The sequence below is a fragment of the Xiphophorus maculatus genome, chromosome 12 (genome assembly GCF_002775205.1).
Source record: "Xiphophorus maculatus strain JP 163 A chromosome 12, X_maculatus-5.0-male, whole genome shotgun sequence".
NCBI lineage: Eukaryota > Metazoa > Chordata > Actinopteri > Cyprinodontiformes > Poeciliidae > Xiphophorus > Xiphophorus maculatus.
Genome location: NC_036454.1, coordinates 1,304,431 through 1,323,239, shown reverse-complemented (window position 1 = coordinate 1,323,239; position 18,809 = coordinate 1,304,431). Strand labels below are relative to the sequence as shown.

General features: G+C 49.5%; 1 protein-coding gene across 4 annotated transcripts in view; it reads right to left on the bottom strand.

Annotated features, from left to right (window-relative positions):
- rapgef1 (Rap guanine nucleotide exchange factor 1) overlaps positions 1-17,422 on the bottom strand; it is a 43,012-nt gene extending 25,590 nt beyond the window's left edge. For all 4 annotated transcript variants that reach the window (XR_002753593.1, XM_023343832.1, XM_023343831.1 and 1 more), the window contains exons 1-21: positions 17,122-17,422; positions 16,119-16,192; positions 15,889-16,038; positions 15,608-15,811; positions 15,436-15,534; positions 15,154-15,314; positions 14,867-15,009; positions 14,624-14,759; positions 14,468-14,535; positions 14,245-14,383; positions 13,492-13,578; positions 13,251-13,321; positions 12,948-13,011; positions 12,761-12,874; positions 12,382-12,491; positions 12,193-12,304; positions 12,095-12,106; positions 11,842-12,009; positions 11,676-11,762; positions 10,791-10,945; positions 10,553-10,717 (exon numbers count right to left, since the gene is read on the bottom strand). Coding sequence is in view for 3 of the 4 variants with exons in the window: in XM_023343832.1 (XP_023199600.1) it covers positions 10,553-10,717; positions 10,791-10,945; positions 11,676-11,762; positions 11,842-12,009; positions 12,095-12,106; positions 12,193-12,304; positions 12,382-12,491; positions 12,761-12,874; positions 12,948-13,011; positions 13,251-13,321; positions 13,492-13,578; positions 14,245-14,383; positions 14,468-14,535; positions 14,624-14,759; positions 14,867-15,009; positions 15,154-15,314; positions 15,436-15,534; positions 15,608-15,811; positions 15,889-16,038; positions 16,119-16,192; positions 17,122-17,282 (2,480 nt within the window). In the remaining variant the exon portion in view is untranslated. The remainder of the gene's footprint in view (positions 1-10,552; positions 10,718-10,790; positions 10,946-11,675; positions 11,763-11,841; positions 12,010-12,094; positions 12,107-12,192; positions 12,305-12,381; positions 12,492-12,760; positions 12,875-12,947; positions 13,012-13,250; positions 13,322-13,491; positions 13,579-14,244; positions 14,384-14,467; positions 14,536-14,623; positions 14,760-14,866; positions 15,010-15,153; positions 15,315-15,435; positions 15,535-15,607; positions 15,812-15,888; positions 16,039-16,118; positions 16,193-17,121) is intronic.
- Positions 17,423-18,809: the final 1,387 nt, after the last annotated feature.

Below are 18,809 nucleotides of genomic sequence, written 5' to 3'. Positions count from 1 at the left end.
CCTAAAATGTGAAAAGAGAAAGCACAGTTAATCTATTTACAGGAGACACTTTTCTAAACCGGAACATGAAACCCTCAGAGGATTTTTGGAAACAAAAGACGGTTTCAATAATAACCCATGACCCAGTAAAATCTGATTGAGCTGTCAGATAAAGGAGGGAGATGGAAAGGAAACGGCGGTCAAAGTTCACAAAGTTCACGACGTTCACAACCCCGAAACAGTAACAAAGCCTTCATTAACAGCCTTCTCAACAAAATAGTTATGGAAACAGAGGGAACGCTGGTCTGGGGATTTCAATATGATATCAGCATCATAAAACACAAAACAACAACAACAACAACAAAACTCAACTACAAAATAATTTCAGTTGGCAGTTGAAGAATTTGGACTTGTCAACATCTGGAGGGAATTTTAGCCCAACATAAAGATTATCATCATTACTCTGCACCCAATAAAGGTTATTCTAGAACTGACTACTTTTTTCATGAATAAATCTGACATATATAAGGTAAAGGAAAGCAACATAGAAGAAATGAGTATATCTGACCATCCATCCATCTTCTTCTATCCGGGGTCGGGTCGCGGAGGTAGCAGCTTCAGAAGGGAGGCCCAGACTTCCCTCTCCCCAGCCACTTCTTCCAGCTCTTCCGGGGGAATCCCGAGGCGTTCCCAGGCCAGCCGAGAGACATAGTCCCTCCAGCGTGTCCTGGGTCTTCCCCGGGGCCTCCTCCCGGTGGGACGTGCCCAGAACACCTCACCAGGGAGGCGTCCAGGAGGCATCCTGACCAGATGCCAGAGCCACCTCACCTGGCTCCTCTCGATGTGAAGGAGCAGCGGCTCTACTCTGAGTCCCTCCCGGATGACTGAGCTTCTCACCCTATCTCTAAGGGAGAGCCCAGCCACCCTGGGGAGAAAACCCATTTCGGCCGCTTGTATCCGCGATCTCGTTCTTTCGGTCATGACCCAAAGCTCATGACCATAGATGAGGGTGGGAACGTAGATCGACCGGTAAATCGAGAGCTTCGCTTTTTGGCTCAGCTCTCTCTTCACCACAACGGACCGGTACAGCGCCCGCTTGACAGCAGACGCTGCGCCAATCCGCCTGTCGATCTCCCGCTCCCTTCTTCCCCCATTTGTGAACAAGATCCCGAGATACTTAAACTCCTCCACTTGGGGCAGGACACCCCCCCTGACCCAGAGAAAGCTCTCTACCCTTTTCCGGCTCAAGACCATGGCCTCGGATTTGGAGGCACTGATCCCCATCCCGGCCGCTTCACACTCGGCTGCGAACCGCTCCAGCGAGAGCTGCAGATCATGACCTGATGAAGCCAAAAGGACCACATCGTCTGCAAAAAGCAGAGATGAGATCCTAAGGCCACCAAATCGGATCCCCTCAACACCTTGGCTGGTCTAGAGATTCTGTCCATGAAAGTGATGAACAGAATCGGTGACAAAGGGCAGCCCTGGCGGAGTCCAACTCTTACCGGAAACGAGCCCGACTTACTGCCGGCAATGTGGACCAGACTCTGACACCGGTCATACAGGGACCTGACAGCCCGTATCAAAGGGCCCGGTACCCCATACTCCCGGAGAACCCCCCACAGGGCTCCCCGAGGGACACGGTCGAACGCCTTCTCCAAGTCCACAAAACACATGTAGACCGGTTGGGCGAACTCCCAGAGCCCTCCAGGACCCTGCTGAGGGTGTAGAGCTGGTCCAGTGTTCAACAACCAGAACCAGAACCACACTGCTCGTCCTGAATCCGAGGTTCGACTATCCGACGGACCCTCCTCTCCAGGACCCCTGAATAGACCTTGCCAGGGAGGTTTAAGAGTGTGACCCCCCCAATAATTGGAGCACACCCTCCGGTCCCCCTTTTTGAACAGGGGGACCACCACCCCAGTCTGCCAATCCAGGGGAACTGCCCCCGATGTCCATGCGATATTGCAGAGTCACATCAGCCAACACAACCCTACAACATCCAGAGCCTTAAGGAACTCCGGGCGGATCTCATACACCCCGGGGCCTTGCCACCGAGGAGCTTTTTAACCACCTCGGCGACCTCGTCCCCAGAGATTGAAGAGCCCAACCCAGAGTCCCCAGGCTCAGCTTCTTCAATGGAAGGCATGTTGGTGGGATTGAGGAGGTCTTCGAAGTATTCTGCCCACCGGCCCACAACGTCCCGAGTTGAGGTCAGCAGCACACCATCCCCACTATAAACAGTGTTGGTGCCGTACTGCTCCCCCCCCCCCGAGACGCCGGATGGTGGACCAGAATCGCCTAGAAGCCGTACGGAAGTCTTTCTCCATGGCTTCTCCAAACTCCTCCCACGCCCGAGTTTTTGCCTCAGCAATCACCCGAGCCGCATGAGGGGGCACTAGTGAGCACAGAATGGAGTAGACGTGTTTTTCCGGGCTCCTCACCACTTGCAAGTAATTTCTTATTTATTTTGATTTTCCACTCATATTTCGGTTCCCCTGTGCTTCGACCACCTGTCTTGACATTGAAGATGACTAAACCCAAGGCGGATAAAGGAAAGAAGCAAGATAAGGCTTCAGAAGAGACGACGGAGCAGCACGTGCTGGGGCTAGCTAAGCAAGCAACAACCGTAACGGCCGCTGATTCAGCATGTGAGCATGATGCGGGATCCTCTACCATCCTCGCGGCAATAAATAACATGAATAAGATAATGAACGATACATTTAATGATCTTGAAGCAACTCTCGCTTCGACCCAAGCAACGTTGTTAAACCTTGTTGACCGGATTAAAGAGGTGGAAGATGATGCATCCAATCACAAGGGCCGCCTTTCCAAGTTGGAGGGAACCTGTGCTAGGATCCAGGCAGAGAACGAGGCTCTCCGCGTGAAGGTGATCGATCTTGAGGCTCGGTCCAGGAGGCAGAATATTAAAATTATTGGGTTGCCAGAAAAGATCGAGGATGGAAGTCCTAGAGATTTTCTGATGAAGTTCATTCCGGAACTGCTTGGTGTGGATCAGTTTCATATGCAGCTGGAGGTGGACCGGGCGCATCGGCTGGGAAGCAAGCTGCCTGGTGATGGCGCGCGGCCGCGGGTAATGATAGCACGAATTCACTACTTCCATGTGAAGGAGACGATTCTTCGACTGGCCCGTCAACAGTTCCCCCTCAGTGTCAAGGGGAAGCCGATCTACATTTTCCCTGACTACCCAGCAGAGGTGATGAAGCAGCGGCAGGCTTTTGATGCGGTGAAGAAGCGGCTCCAGGATTCTGGAGCGAGGTGCGGGGTCCTGTATCCTGCACGCTTGCGGGTCACTGTTGGCTCTACGAATAAGACGTTCTCCTTGCCGCGGGATGCAGAGATCTTTGCAGAATCCTTACAAAGTCACTGAGTATCTGGAGGTTAGAGCCACTGTGGTATGTGCTCATTGTTTTGGGTCATTGGGGACCGGAATCGCTTTTATAACAGCTGGATGTTTGTACCATAATCTAAGTCTGTTAAATTTGAGTGGATAGAGGAGCGTTTTTGCGGAGTTAGTTCGGTATTTGTATGGCCCATACGGCTGGCTTCCTCTATTTTGCTATGTGGGGTTTTTATTCTCGCTTTGTTTGGGAAAGTGGGATGGGGGGAGAGGGGTAACTTTTTTGGTTGTTTTTCTTGTTCAAAAAGTATTTTACATGTTGCAGTACACTGTCAGGCTAACACATGAGTGCTTTGAGGCCATTCTGTTGAACATTTTCTGTGTACCATAACACGTCATTACAGGGCGGTGGCATAAACTTTACCAGTTGGAATGTCAGGGGTTTGGGGCATGTCCTAAAAAGGGCTAAAGTATTTTCTCACTTAAAGTCCTTATCAGCGGACATTGTATACCTTCAAGAAACACACATAAGACCAGGCAGGGAGAGGTTATTGAGATGCAGTTGGGCAAACCAAATTTTCCAGTCTACTTTTTCAGGTAAAGCTCGAGGGGTGGCAATTCTGATTCGTAGAACAGTTCCTTTCCTTTTGGGTCCACTGTGACTGACCCAAAAGGTAGATTTATATTGGTAACGGGTTATTTATACTGCTTTCATGTCACGCTTCTTAATGTATATGGCCCTAATTTTGATGACCCAGGCTTCTTTAGAAAAATATTTAATTTGCTTCCTGACCTGGCTGATACTCATCTAATTTTGGGAGGAGATTTTAACTGTGTGCTAGACAACTACCTGGATAGATCAACTCGAACAAGGCAGCCTCCCTCCTCCTCCTCTGAACACCCTTTCGACCTCAACAAATCTGGTTGATGCCTGGAAGCTGCAGCATCCGGTGCAGAGGGATTATTCCTTTTTTTCAAATATGCATAAGTCCTATTCAAGAATAGATTACTTTCTTCTTGACTCTAAACTAATATCTAATGTAATATCTTCAAAATACCATACACTTTTAATCTCGGACCACTCTCCAGTCTCACTGACTCTCGACCTTAACCATGAGAAACAACAGTACTTCTGGCGCTTTCACCAATCCTTGAGGAGACATTTAGTAAATTCCTAGACGATAAAATTTCTGAATTCTTAGACACTAATGATACAAAAGATGTTACAGATTCTACTTTATGGGAAACTTTTAAAGTTGTGATCAGAGGCCATATTATTTCTTTCGAAAAGTGTCTGAAAAACGAAAGGTGAGAACGCCTCGCAGGAATTGAGACTGAATTGGCACGCTTAGAATTTAACTACAAGTCCTCTAATGACCCTATGACTTTACAAAACATTTTTGCTCTAAAATATGAATATAACACCATCGTGTCCAGACAGGTGCTTGATCAGTTGTTCAAAATTAAGCAGAAACACTTTGAGCTGAGTGATAAGCCCCACAGATTATTGGCTCGTCAACTGCGGGGTTTGCAGGCCAACAGGGCAATACATAAAATTAAGTCCAGGACAGGAAAAATTATAACTGATCCAAAAGGTATAAATGACTCCTTTAAAGAATATTATGAACGACTGTACATGTCTAAGGCAAAAGGAAATATCTCAAACTGGCTCAAAGATCTAAAGATGAGTGAAGCTGCTGGTGAGGCTCTTAATGCAGACATCACTGTGGAACAGATCCTGGATGTAATTAAAGCATTCACCAAGGCCAAAGCCCCAGGGCCTGATGGGTTTGGTACTGAACTTTAGAAAAGATATGCCGAGAGGATCGCTCCTCTCCTTCGGAGGATGTTTACTCATTCTCTTGATTCAGGTAAATTTCCCCCTACCATGTATGAAGCCAATATAACTTTAATATGTAAAGAAGGCAGGGAGGAGACGGAGCTTTCATCATACCGCCCTATTTCATTATTGAATTCTGACATTAAAATCTTCGCTAAAGTACTGGCAAATAGACTAAATAAACATGTTTCCTCTATTATACACCCGGACCAAACGGGCTTTGTTCCTAATAGGTTCTCATTTTTTAATATCAGACGGTTAATGAACATTATGTATCATAAATATGACAGTAGGTTTCAGGGAGCGGCTCTTTGCCTTGATGCTGAAAAGGCATTTGACCAACTGGAGTGGCCCTACATCCTGACTGTACTTGAGGAGTTTGGGTTTGGTGATAAATTTGTGTCTTGGATTAAAACAATGTATCCTCATCCATCTTCCTCTGTCCTTACAAACAGGACAAATCAGAGCCCTTTCTACTGCACCGGGGGGCCCGTCAGGGTTGCCCCCTTAGCCCCTTGCTTTTCGCGGTCGCTATGGAGCCCCTCGCCATTAGTATTAGAAAACACCCCTTAATCAAACCGATTCAATTGGGAAACATTGACCATCACATTTCATTGTATGCTGATGATGTTGTGGTCTTCGTGTCACATCCTGAGCGGTCAGTGCCAGTTCTCCTAGACCTTATTCAGTCATTTGGGGAGATTTCAGGTCATACTATTAACTGGCAGAAGAGTGAATATATGTCACTAGGTGTAAGCCTCACTTCCGACTTCTTAGATAACCTATTATTTAAAATAACGGACAAACTGAAATATCTTGGGGTTATTCTGCCAAAGGACCCTAAACAAATTTTCAAATTGAATTTTTTGGAAAAAGTGGAGAATCTTCGGAAAGACACTGATAAATGGAGAACACTTCCTCTGTCGATGATGGGCCGTATAAATGCTATTAAAATGGTGTCCTTACCTACATTTTTATATCTTTTTCAGGGTCTGCCTATTTTTTTAACAAAGGCTTTTTTAAAATCATTAGACTCAATAATCCTGCCTTTTGTTTGGGGCTTTAAAGCCCATAGAATATCAAAAACTCACTTACATAAACCAACAGAGATGGGAGGATTGGGATTACCCTGTTTTCAGCATCATTACTGGGCAGCGAATGCAAGAGCCCTGGTATACTGGCAGGAAGGTGATGCTCAAGAATTGTCTGCAAACTCCCCCCCATGGGCGGCCATTGAAAGAAGTGGTGTTACTGACAGCTCTCTTCTCTTCGCAGCACCGATATCTCCCGCCATTAGTGGGGTAAATAATTTGATCGTTTTAAATTCTTTGAAAATATGGAAACAAATTAAGTTGCACTGTAAGTTACCGGAGACCTCAGTTCACGCCCCAGTTTACTGTAACCATGCTTTTCCCCCCATCTCTATCGGATACGTCCTTTAAAAACTGGAGGCTGAAAGGCCTTAATACTCTGAAAAACTTGTACACTAACAAAAAGTTTGCTTCATTTGCTGAAGAGCTATTTTTCTCTTCCGGATACGGATTTCTTCAGATATTTGCAAGTTAGAAACTATGTTCGAACTAATATTCCGAATTTCATATCTCTCCCGGGAGAAAATAAATTATGCAAAATTCTGCTGGGCTCTCCAGGATCGAAAAAGTTAATCACGAGTTTTGTTGACGTCTTTGCAGAGCGAATGAACTTTACCACAGACTCCTTGAGGGCTGCATGGGAGGAGGAGCTGGGTTTGTGGATTGGGAGTGAGGTCTGAGAGTGAGGTCTGAGAGTGAGGTCTGGGAGTGAGGTCTGGGAGTGAGGTCTGGGAGTGAGGTCTGAGAGTGAGGTCTGGGAGTGAGGTCTGGGAGTGAGGTCTGGGAGTGAGGTCTGGGAGTGAGGTCTGGGAGTGAGGTCTGAGAGTGAGGTCTGGGAGTGAGGTCTGGGAGTGAGGTCTGGGAGTGAGGTCTGAGAGTGAGGTCTGGGAGTGAGGTCTGAGAGTGAGGTCTGAGAGTGAGGTCTGGGAGTGAGGTCTGAGAGTGAGGTCTGGGAGTGAGGTCTGGGAGGATTCGGATCCTCTATCAATGTAAGACTCCAGTTAATTCAGTTCAAGGTGTTTCATAGAATTCACTATTCTAAAGTTAAACTGCACAGAATATTTCCTTCGACATCTTCAAAGTGTGATAAATGTAAGTCTGCGGATGGCTCCCTGTCTCATTTGTCCTGGACATGCCCCAAGCTCTTTCATTACTGGTGTGAGATTTTCAACTTGTTTTCTAAGGTTTATGGATGTGCGTTGGTTCCTGACCCCCAGGCTGCATTGTTTGGACACTCTCCTTCTTTGAGGAACTGCAGCATTTCTATGCAAACGACGGTGGTGTATGGAATGGTAATAGCCAAAAAAGTAATATTGAGACTTTGGAAAACTGACAAAGTTCCTCAGTTTAAAATGTGGTTGAGCGACTTTACTGAGATTCTCCATTTGGAGAAGCTACGATATGATGTTGTGGGTTTTTCTAATAAGTTCTGTAGTATCTGGCAGCCGGTTTTGGACCATCTTTCTCGATCCAAGGTCGACCCCGACACTCGCTCAGTTTCGTAGTATGCCACCTTACGGACAGGTAATAATGTCCTTAAGCAGAAATTGTATTCAATGCAGTGTAATCAACTCTTTGGATAATTTTCCTGACTTGTTATTATAAATTTTTCTTTTTTTTTTTTTTTCTTGGTTATTGTATGTCTTTATTTTTATTACTGGATTGATAAGAGTATACTGCTTTCATACAGGATTTTGTTGCATACATGCATGTGTATGTAAGTCTCCGCGAATATGTGTATATGTATATATATATGCTTCATACTCTCATGTATGATTTATGTATGTTATATTCTGAAAAACTAATAAATATATATATATAAAAAAATTTTAAAAAACACCCGAGCTGCATGCCGCTTCGCCCGCCGGTACCCATCAGCTGCTTCTGGAGTCCCACAGGCCAAAAAGCCCCGATAGGACTCCTTCTTCAGCCTGGCAGCATCCCTCACCGAAGGTGTCCACCAACGGGTTCGAGGGTTGCCACCGCGACAGGCACCGACAACCTTGCGGCCACAGCTCTGACCGGCCGCCTCAACAATGGAGACACGGAACATGGTCCACTCAGACTCCATGTCCCCCACCTCCCCCAGGACGTGTTCGAAGTTTTGCTGGAGATGGGAGTTAAAGCTCCGTCTCACAGGGGATTCCGCCAGACGTTCCCAGCAGACCCTCACAACAAGTTTGGGCCGCCAGGTCTGACCGGCTTCCTCCCCCACCACCGGAGCCAACTCACCACCAGGTAGTGGTCAGTAGACAGCTCCGCACCTCTCTTCACCCGAGTGTCCAAGACATACGGCCGCAGATCCGATGAAACAATGACAAAGTCGATCATCGAACTGCGGCCTAGGGTGTCCTGGTGCCAAGTGCACATATGGACACCCTTATGCCTGAACATGGTGTTCGTTATGGACAATCCATGACGAGCACAGAAGTCCAACAACAGAACACCGCTCGAGTTCAGATCGGGGGGCCGTTCCTCCCAACCAGGACCCTCCAGGTCTCACTGTCATTGCCCACGTGAGCGTTGAAGTCCCCCAGCAGAACAAGGGAGTCCCCAGGAGGGGGTCTCTCCAGTACCCCCTCTAAGGACTCCAAGAAGGGTGGGTAATCTGAACTGCTGTTCGGCCCGTAAGCACAAACAATAGTCAGAACCCGGCCCCTCATCTGTTGGCGAAGGGAGGCTACCCTCTCGTTCACTGGAGTAAACACCAACAATAGGCACCAAGATGGGGGCAACAAGTATGCCCACTCCTGCCCGGTGCCTCTCACCTTGGGCAACTCCAGAGTGGAAGTATGTCCAGCCCCTCTCAAGGAGACTGGTTCCAGAACCAGAGCCATGTGTCCAGGTGAGACCGACTATTTCTAGCCGGAACCTCTCAACCTCGCTCCGGCTCCTTCCCCACCAGAGAGGTGACATTCCACGTCCCAAGAGCCAGTTTCTGCAACCGAGGATCGGACCGCCAGGGCCCCCTCCCTGGGCCGCCACCCATCACACAATGCACCCGACTCCTTTGGCCCCTCTCAGGGTGGTGGGCCCATGGGAGGGGGCGCCCATGTTTCCTCTTCGGGCTGAGCCCGGCCGGGCTCCATGGGTAAAAGCCCGGCCACCAGGCGCTCACTATCGTGTCCCCCCTCCAGGCCTGGCTCCAGAGTGGGGCCCCGGTGACCCGAGTCCGGGCGAGGGAACGCCAAGTCCAATGTTTTTACTCATCATTGGGGTCTTATATCTGACCACTTTGAACTGTCTGTCTGGTATTTCTATAGAAAGCTAGAAAAAGACAATAACTTTAGTAACACGCTCATTTTTATCATCCCAGTTTCTACTATCCCTCCTAATTTCTTGGTCCACCCTAATAAAGTTAGCTTTAGTTTTAATATTAAGGAAGAGTGGTCAGATATACCACTCTTCCTGTTACCAAAGTTATTGTCTTTTTCTAGCTTTCCATAGAAATACCAGACAGTTCAAAACATGGAACCAGATTACATCTAGATTCATATGGGACGATATGAATCTAATTGTAATTTGAAATATTACAATTAGGAAAAGAGAAAGGAGTTGTGACATTTCCTGGGTAAACAAAAATAAAGTTTGAAAAAAAAGAAATGACCCCATAGATGCATTCAGACGATACGTTTCATCGTTATGAGACAAAAACTGAGCAAAATGACTATTTACAGTGGAGTGAGGTTTTCACATCCTTTATTTCTATTTTCCTTATTTTGTGTGTGTCTGAGGTTTCATCATTTAAACAATAAAATATTAAAATCATAAAATCATCGGGTTTGATGCTTCCTGCTCTAAATAACTGAATGTCGTCAGATTTCAGTGGATTTCTGTGAGTTTTGACTCTGTAGTTTGTGTTTGTTCACAGTTTTTGTTACTGCTGCACATTTTCACTGCAGGTCGAAAGTTTGCATATTTTTACACAAACTTTGACGCCAAGTTCATTTTCATACACGCCGACTTGTGCATAAAATATCTCGCTGCACATTATGTGCGTACAGCGCCTTAGCCATGAGGCCCCTGGATTCTCTGGCTGCACAACCCGTCTGCTAATGGCACTGGACCAGAGAAACCAGTGGGGCTCCCAGTCCAGACGGTGGTCAGTCCCTCCCTGTGGTCATGTGACCGTTTGAACAACACAGAGACGCTTCGTTACGTAACGAGGCTTCATCCAACTGGAGAACCCTTCACGGCTGCTAAGACGTCAACAGTAACCGCTGCAACCTGGCGACTTCTGAAGCTGCAGAACCGGGTTGGACCGGGTCCGGCCGCACTCACCTGGGGACTCCAGGAGGGGGCGCTCTATTGGGCCGTGAGGGGACAGACGGCGGCGCTCCTCCAGGATCGGGGGAAACCGCGGGGCGGGACGGAGCGGCGCGGCCCCCGGGGCGGGGCGGACCGGGAGGGGCCCGGCGCTGGGGGGTCGGGCTGGACATGGGAGACCTGCGGAGACACTCGGAGGCTCAGAGACCGCCTCGCCGTCCCACAGGGACAGGAAGAGCCGCCGCCAGCTTACCTGCGTCCAGACGGCATCCCCGTCACCTGCAGCCACGAGTCGTCCACAGGGGGAGGCGCTGCCGTGGTAACGGTGGACGTGCTGATGTCCCCGATGATGTTCAGAGCTTCTTTCAGAGCAAAGTACATTCGGAGCATCTCGTCCCGGCGCTGGGCCTGAGACAGAGACAGAGTCAGAATCAGAAACAGACAGACAGAGTCAGGGACAGTCAGACTGGTGCTAAATTTACACTGACCCATGATAGAAGCTAAAACATAAAGTAGCTTGCTAGCTATCGTGGTTGATAGCAGATAGTTAGCATTAGCATCAACTGATAACTAGCTGCTAATATCAGTGTGTGTCTCGAGCTTCAGCCTGACTGAAAATAACGTCTCCATGTCGCAACAGATGATCTGTGCATGGATGGAGTTCAGTTCTCCCAGTTCTCCCAGTGCGAACTGTAGAAATACACCACTCAGTCAGAAACAACCAATCAGAGAGAGGAGGATGGTGTTAGCGCTGTCAGTCACCATCGTGTACACGCTGCCCCACCTTGGCCTGGTCTGCTACGCTGCAGCTGGTTTACCACGACAGAGTCTGACACAAATGCTAATGCTAGTTAGCTTAGCGACTGATGACGGTGGATTCTTGTAACTGAGGTTGTTTGTCCACTATTAGTACATTTAGTAGCCTGTACCCGAGGATGATTAGTAGTGCTAAGCCCCTCCTCTGGGCTCTAATTGGTTGTTCTTGGAGAATTTCTTCAGATCGAACTGTTCTCTGATTGTCACCATGGAGACACATTCACCGATAAGGAAAAACCATTTAATAAGTTACTGCAGCTTTAAGGCCAACCACTATTTATTTAGGTATTCAAGAGTTTGACCCCTGACCCCCCTCCCCCACCTGCTCCTGCGACTCCTCCATCAGGCTGTTCTGGTCTCCGCAGGAGTACAGGTGAGCCAGCAGGTCAGAGTGGATGAACTCCTTGGTCTGGGGAGCAGAACGAACGTCACATGACACTTTGTCCTGAGTGCACCTGTCGGCGCCTGTCCAGGTGTGCGAGGCGTACGTTGTTGACCATCAGGTGCATGATGGTCTTGGGGATCAGGTCCCTGACGGTGCGGTGGATGATGGACAGGTATGAGTCCACCAGGTTGCGGACGATCTCCACCTGTCTCTCCAGCTGAGGGTCCATGCTGTGGATCTGTCCGTCAGAACTGGACTCCTCTGCCTCCACCTGCCAACACACACACATACACACACACCCACCGCTCCAGAACTTCCAGAACCGGCCGGCCCGGCTCCCATAACCCTCCACTCACCTTGTCCTTGTCCTGCAGGGCAGAGACAAGACAGACAGAGTGAGGACAGAGTTTAAAAGTGGACCTGCGGTGAGGTGGAGCGCAGAGGCGGAGCCTACCACGCTGCGTTCAGGATACACCCCGGCGCGTAGGAAAGACGCCTTCCAGCTGTCCACCTCCTCCTGGGACTCGCTGGCCAGCTCCAGCTGCCGGTAGTCCTTGTAGACGTTCCTGCGGGGACAGTAGAGGGGACGGGCTGAGCGTCCAGAACCGGGCCGGGGATAGAGAGGACGGGGTCAGAGGTCAACCTGTGCTCGGTGTTGAACAGGGCGAAGATGTGCTTGCTGGACATGAAGCTCTTCTCGATGTCCTTCAGCTTCAGGTTGTCCACCGGCAGCATGTACTTCTTCTCCTTCTCCTGCAGGGGGCGACAGTGTGACACGTCAGGTCTGGTTCTGCTGGGAAACCAGGTCAGAACCGGCTCATCAGAAGCCCTGTTCTCAGAACCACCAACAGTCCTGGTTCTGGACCGGTACCGGCTGTTCAACGTCCGTCTGAGGAAACCAGACCAAGACCGGTCTGGGTCAGAACCAGGATTGCTGCAGCCGGGTCAGTGTGACCAGACCAGAACCAGGTCTGTCTAGCAGCTGCCTGCAGAGGCTGTGGTTCTGGTTCTGGTTCTGGTACCTCGTCGTCCTTGTACCAGGACAGGGCCTCCGCCGTCAGGACGAACCAGTACTCCTTGGCTCCGCCCTTCATGATGCCGATGTTGTTGATGGTCAGCCAGCCCTTCCGGATCACCTGAACCACAGACATCAGGCACCTTCAGAACCCAATCAAAACCAGACCAGAACCAGCCAGTCCACTCACTTACCATGATCTCGTCCTGGTTCCCTGCAGCCTTTTTCTTGTTTATCTGGCTGCTCTTCTGCTGCGCACTGACACACACACACACACACACACACACACACACACACACACACACACACACACACACACACACACACACACACACACACACACACACACACACACAAACACACAAACACACTCTGTGTTAGGGGAGACACAGCTTCAGCTCATGTGGGTCACCTGACCCAAACACCTGGGGTTCTGGCAGGTGGACCCAGCAGAACTGGATGAGTTCCTCTGGTTCTGATCAGTTTAGGGATCTTACTTTGCGAAACCGATAAAATCCTCGTGGTTGGTGTTAACATAGGCCAGCTCGATGTCGATCAGCAGAATCACCTGGGGGAGGCAGCAGATACTGACGTTACCTGAAGGTCCCTAAAGACTCCCGAGGCTCCCTAGAGACACCTCAGGGTCCCTAGAGACACCTCAGGGTCCCTAGAGACACCTCAGGGTCCCTAGAGACACCTCAGGGTCCCTAGAGACAGGTGGAGCAAAGTAGGACTCACCTGGTCTTTGGTGCGACTCTCTCTGTCTCTGATATGCTGAGTGACGATTCTTTCCATTTCCTCTCGGAGCATTGGATACTGCGCCAGCTGCAGACAGAACGGAGGAAGTAGGAAGTAGGAAGTAGGAGTGGCCCTGTGACGGTTTTACCTTAAACCAAAGATTGTTTCAGCAAAAACAATTGTCTGGATGTTTCTGCAGTCTTATGAACCTCTAACTCTCTGGAATCACAGACCTGCCTTCACACTCTGGACTCTGTCTCTCCAATTATCAGTGACCTTTCACCTACCTGAGGACGGCACACCTGAGAGAAAATGTCACAATGGCAGATCAGACAAAAGTGCAGTAGTTCAGTTTCTACCGTTATGGATGTTTTACCCAAACCCACAGCGGCCACTGAAACTACTGGAATTCAACAGAATTTGTTGAAGCATCCAAACAAAAATGGAACCTAGAGCTAAATCAGTTGCTCAACCTTTTGAGGCAACCATTGCCGTCAAACCACACAAATCATTGACCCTGTAGTACCCCGTAGTACCCTGCTGGTGCCCTGTAGTACCCCGTAGTACCCTGCTGGTGCCCTGTAGTACCCCGTAGTACCTTGCTGGTGCACTGTAGTACCCCGTAGTACCTTGCTGGTGCCCTGTAGTACCCCGTAGTACCTTGCTGGTGCCCTGTAGTACCCCGTAGTACCTTGCTGGTGCCCTGTAGTACCCCGTAGTACCTTGCTGGTGCCCTGTAGTACCCCGTAGTACCTTGCTGGTGCACTGCCTCACGGTGTTGACCAGCTCACTGATCACCAGGTCAACACACTTCTGGCAGGGTTCTTTGATCTGGGCGATCTGACGCTTGACGATGGTCTCGAAGGCCATGTCCGGAGTGAACAGACCCGTCCTGAGGACCAACGCAGCTGGTCAGCACCAAGCTCTCACCTGTCCTGTAAGCACACCTGTTGGCCCGGTGCCAGAGCGGCCTCACCTGATCCCGTGGATGTTCTTGATGGCGTAGCTGATCTCCTTACGTAGAGTCTTCTCATCGCCCTCCAGCTGCAGTGGAGACACAGCGACACCTGGCTACTTGGTGCACCTGTTACCTGGTTACCTGGTACACCTGGTAACCCGTGTGAGGCGTTACCTTGACCAGTTCGAAGGGGAAGCGCTCGTGGAAGACGCGGTTGATCTTGGCTCCTCCTGAAAGCTCGTAAGTTTCCACCTGATCTCCAGAACCTTCGATCCGTTTCTCAAAGTCCACCGCGAACTGCTGCACCATTCTGAAACACAGAGAACACTGGGACAAGTGGGACAACCGGTTCTGACTGGTTCTTACTGGTTCTGAGCGCTGATGTATGTGTGGTTCTGTTCAGGTTCTGGTACTGACTGGAGCAGGGCCTTGGTCTTGCGGCTCGGGTCGTCGGGCCTGAAGTTCTTGTACTCCTCCACCTCCTTCTCGATGGACAGCAGCTGGCTCTGCAGCTTGCTCCGTAACCCTGGCAACGTGTCCCGGATGTGGTTGGTCAGTTGCTAGGAGACAGAAAAGTGCTAACCGGAGCAGGCGGTGGACCCGATGGGTCACACGATGGACCAATGATGAAATAGAACCTGCTGGAGCCTTGGACTGGACCCCAAATGAAGTCCAGCTGACCCGCAGTGACGTGGGCTGCTCACCTGGTTGAGGATCTTCTGCAGGTAGGCGGTGCCCATCCGGTCGGCCAGGTGACGGTAGGACGGATGGGACAGGAAGAACTTCCTCTCGGCCTGCAGAGCGGCGGTGATGTCCTTCTTCCCATCAATGTCCTTCTGACTGCGGTTCACCACCCCGATGTAACCTGCACCACAACACGTCCCTCAGTGTCCCACGGTGGACACCTGCACTCTGAGTGGACACCTTTGTTTGCGATGACAGAAAGCTGTGAACCAATCAGCAGCCAGGAAGATGTGATGTCATACCTCTGCGCAGCGGCAGCAGCTTGTTCTCCAGGATGTCCCTGGCGTCCGTCCCTTCGTCCATTAGGTCCAGCTTGGTGATGACCCCAATGGTCCTCAGACCTGCAACACACAGACACACCTTCACTTCCTGTCTCTGCCCCCAGGCAGGAAGGGGGCGGGGCTGCGGCCGGACCTTGAGGGTCGACCTCCTTGGCGATCTTCAGGGCGTCGGAGTTGGCGAGGTCGGAGTTGGCGGGGGACACGGCCAGCAGGAGACAGTTGTCCTTGGTGACGAACTGCATAAGCATGTCTCTGATCTGATGCTCGATGTCGGCCGGCTGGTCGCCGACCGGAACCTTGGTCATGCCGGGGAGGTCCACCAGCGTCAGGTTCAGCACTGCACACAGGACAGGTGGACATAGGACAGGTGGACACAGGCCAGGTGGACACAGGCCAGGTGGACAGGTGAGTTACCGTTGGGGGAGTACACCCTCAGGTTGATGGGCACCGGACTGATTCCCTTGTTGTGTCCCGTCGCTCGGTCCGTCTCCGCCTCGATCTCCTGACGAACTTCATCAAAGTCGATGAACTTCTTCCCCTTACAGTGGAGGAACTCTGCATACTCTGATCAATAATCATCTGATCAATAATCATCTGATCCATAATCATCTGATCCATAATGTGGCTGCTGCAGGCCGTCTCACCTGTTGGACAGTTGATGAGCTGGAGCACCAGGGGGCGCCGCGTCACGATTCCTGATCCTCGAGGGAGGAAGTCCCTGAGCAGAGGGGGAGGAGCTTATTGAGGTCATGTGACTTTAAGGAATGCTGGTCAAATCCAGCAGCCGGTCCTTGGCTCTGCTGATGACTGCTTCCTGTTTCAGAACGTTTACCTGTTTGTAATGCGCCACTTCCTGCGCTGATCAGAACTAGGCGCCGCTAACGCTAACGCTAACGCTAGCTACACATATGGAGGCTTCCCTCACTTCCTCTGCAGATCAAACTACAGACTCCATCTAAGCTCTGATTGGCTGCACACAGAAACACACACACACAGAAACACACACTCGTCGTGCTGTCAGGAGACTCTGACTGAAGCCCCTCCAGAGTCATGTGACTGGCAGCAGCCAATCAGAGCAGAGATGGAGACAAAGCTGAAATTATCAGCCAATCAGGTGCGAGCTTCCAGCAGGAATTAAACTATAGACCTGAACACATCTGGACCCGACCGGAACCACTTCTGGTCCAGTCTCATCTCTAACTCTATTAAGCCTCTAGTTCTGCAGAACCAGAACCAGACCTGCTACTGGTTCTGGTGTCAGAGAAACAAATGGACCGGTCGGTACCAACCAGATCCTGCCGTCCTCTGCCAGAACCACAGAACGTTCTGGTTCTGCTCTGTCCTAGAAATTCAGAACCCAGTAAAACCGACCGGAACCAGAGGGACCCAAAAGAACCAGGGGGCCCCAAAAGATCCAGGGGGACTGCCGGGCTCCAAAACATTTCTTTTAGTTCTTCTGGGCCCCCCTGGTTCTTTTGGGGGCCCCATGTGGCTCCAGACGGCCCGCTTCCTGCCGTTGGGGGAACCAATCCTGGTCCCCCAACTAGAACCATTTCTTCAGAACCCTGGCAGCCAGAGTCCCGTGACTCTGTTCGGCTGTCCGCGGTTCGGTTCGGCTGGCCCGGCCCGGCCCGGCCCGGCTCTTACTTGCCCACGAAGTTCTCCAGCACCGAGCTCTTGCCGGCGCTCTGGCCGCCCACCACGGCGATCTGCGGCAGGTCCAGGTTCGCGTTCTGGCCGATGGAGGAGAAGGCGTCCTGCATCCGGTTCACCAGCGGGATCAGCTCCTCCATGCCCCGGTTCCCCATGGCGGCGGCTCGGTTCGGCCCGGTTCCGGAGGTTCGGTGGAGGGATGCTGAGGATGCTGCTGTGACCTTCAACTCCTCCTCCTCCTCTTCCTCCTCGACGCTCCGCCGCTGCAGGGAGGAACCGCGCACACATCCGGGACACCTCTTCACAATAAAAGCCCCGACACGCTTTGCTTTACACTTTTCATTTTAAAAAGGCCCACATCCGGTGACGTCACACTGCGGCTTCTGATCAAATAATTATTGAAGTCACATTGATTTGTGTTGGAACAGAACTTATTAATAATGTAATAAACTCTGAGGGAAATAAATAAATTCTCTTTTTTTGACTTTATTCCATATTTTCTGCTGTTTTTAAAATATCTGAACTTTGGAAGCGTCTGATTCCAACAAGAAATAAATTTATCTTAATATTTTAACGTTAATTATGGCTTCTGTTCAATCATATATTTATGACTGTCTTGTATTAATCTAATTTCTTCTAATATAGTTTTTGAAAAAAAAAAATCAGTATCCAAACTTTTCTACTGAATGGAAACAAGCAACAAAGAGTGGAGAAATATTATTCCTAATGATCAATGATTGATAATAACCAGTTAGAGCATTGATGATGAGGAGGAGGAGGAGGAGGAGGAGGAGCAAGAGGAGGAGGCATAGTTTTTTAATTTGGACACAAAGTTTAGTTTCTGCAAAAATCAGGAACTAAATATAATTTATGTCCAAACATTTTCCAGAATAATTATCCTCAGGTAAAATAAAATCCGTTTCAGCTGAACGTTCGTCTCATTACTGGGACCAGAAACAGGGAAAGTTTGAAGAGGAATTTCAGGGGTTGGCAAAGTTACAGTTAAATGTATCATAAAATGTGGTTTACATTTTTTATTGTGTTCAAGCTGCAGGACCAAAAATGACTGGCACAGCGACGCCCAAAAAACGAGTTTTTATCTGTAAATAAACCAAAATCTAAATGTTTAGATGCGGCTTTGGTTCAGAGTCACTGATCTAATCACTTTTACAAAGATTTAAGGCTCTGACTAAAAAGTTTTAATGAGTGACTCCACTTTATACACGTCCTCATAAATATTGATTTATTGCAGTGGCTCCCAATACAACTAAGAGTTAGAGAGCTAAATGATATTGGCTACTTTCCACAGAAAAAGGAGCTAAGTCCATCAAAGCAATGTAGCAGTTTAGCTAGTTTTGATTTAAGGCTCAACAGTTTATCAAGATTCAAAGTAATGAAATAAACTGCAGTCTGATTTTTATTCTTCCTATTGAGCAGTGAAAGGAAATAAAATGTCTTTCATGTTTTGCTGTAAGAATTTATGTTTGTGCTGCAGAGCCACAGCTAACAGCTAATGGCTAACAGCTAGCTCCTCTCTTTAGCGGCTCTACCGGTACCGATACCGGTACCGGTAAATTCTGTTCTCCCTGTGAAAATCTGCCCTCCGGTGTCGGGAGCGCGCACTGCAGCCAGAGAGGCGGATCTGGCGGTTCTGATCGTTTCCACGGCGGTTCTGAACAATT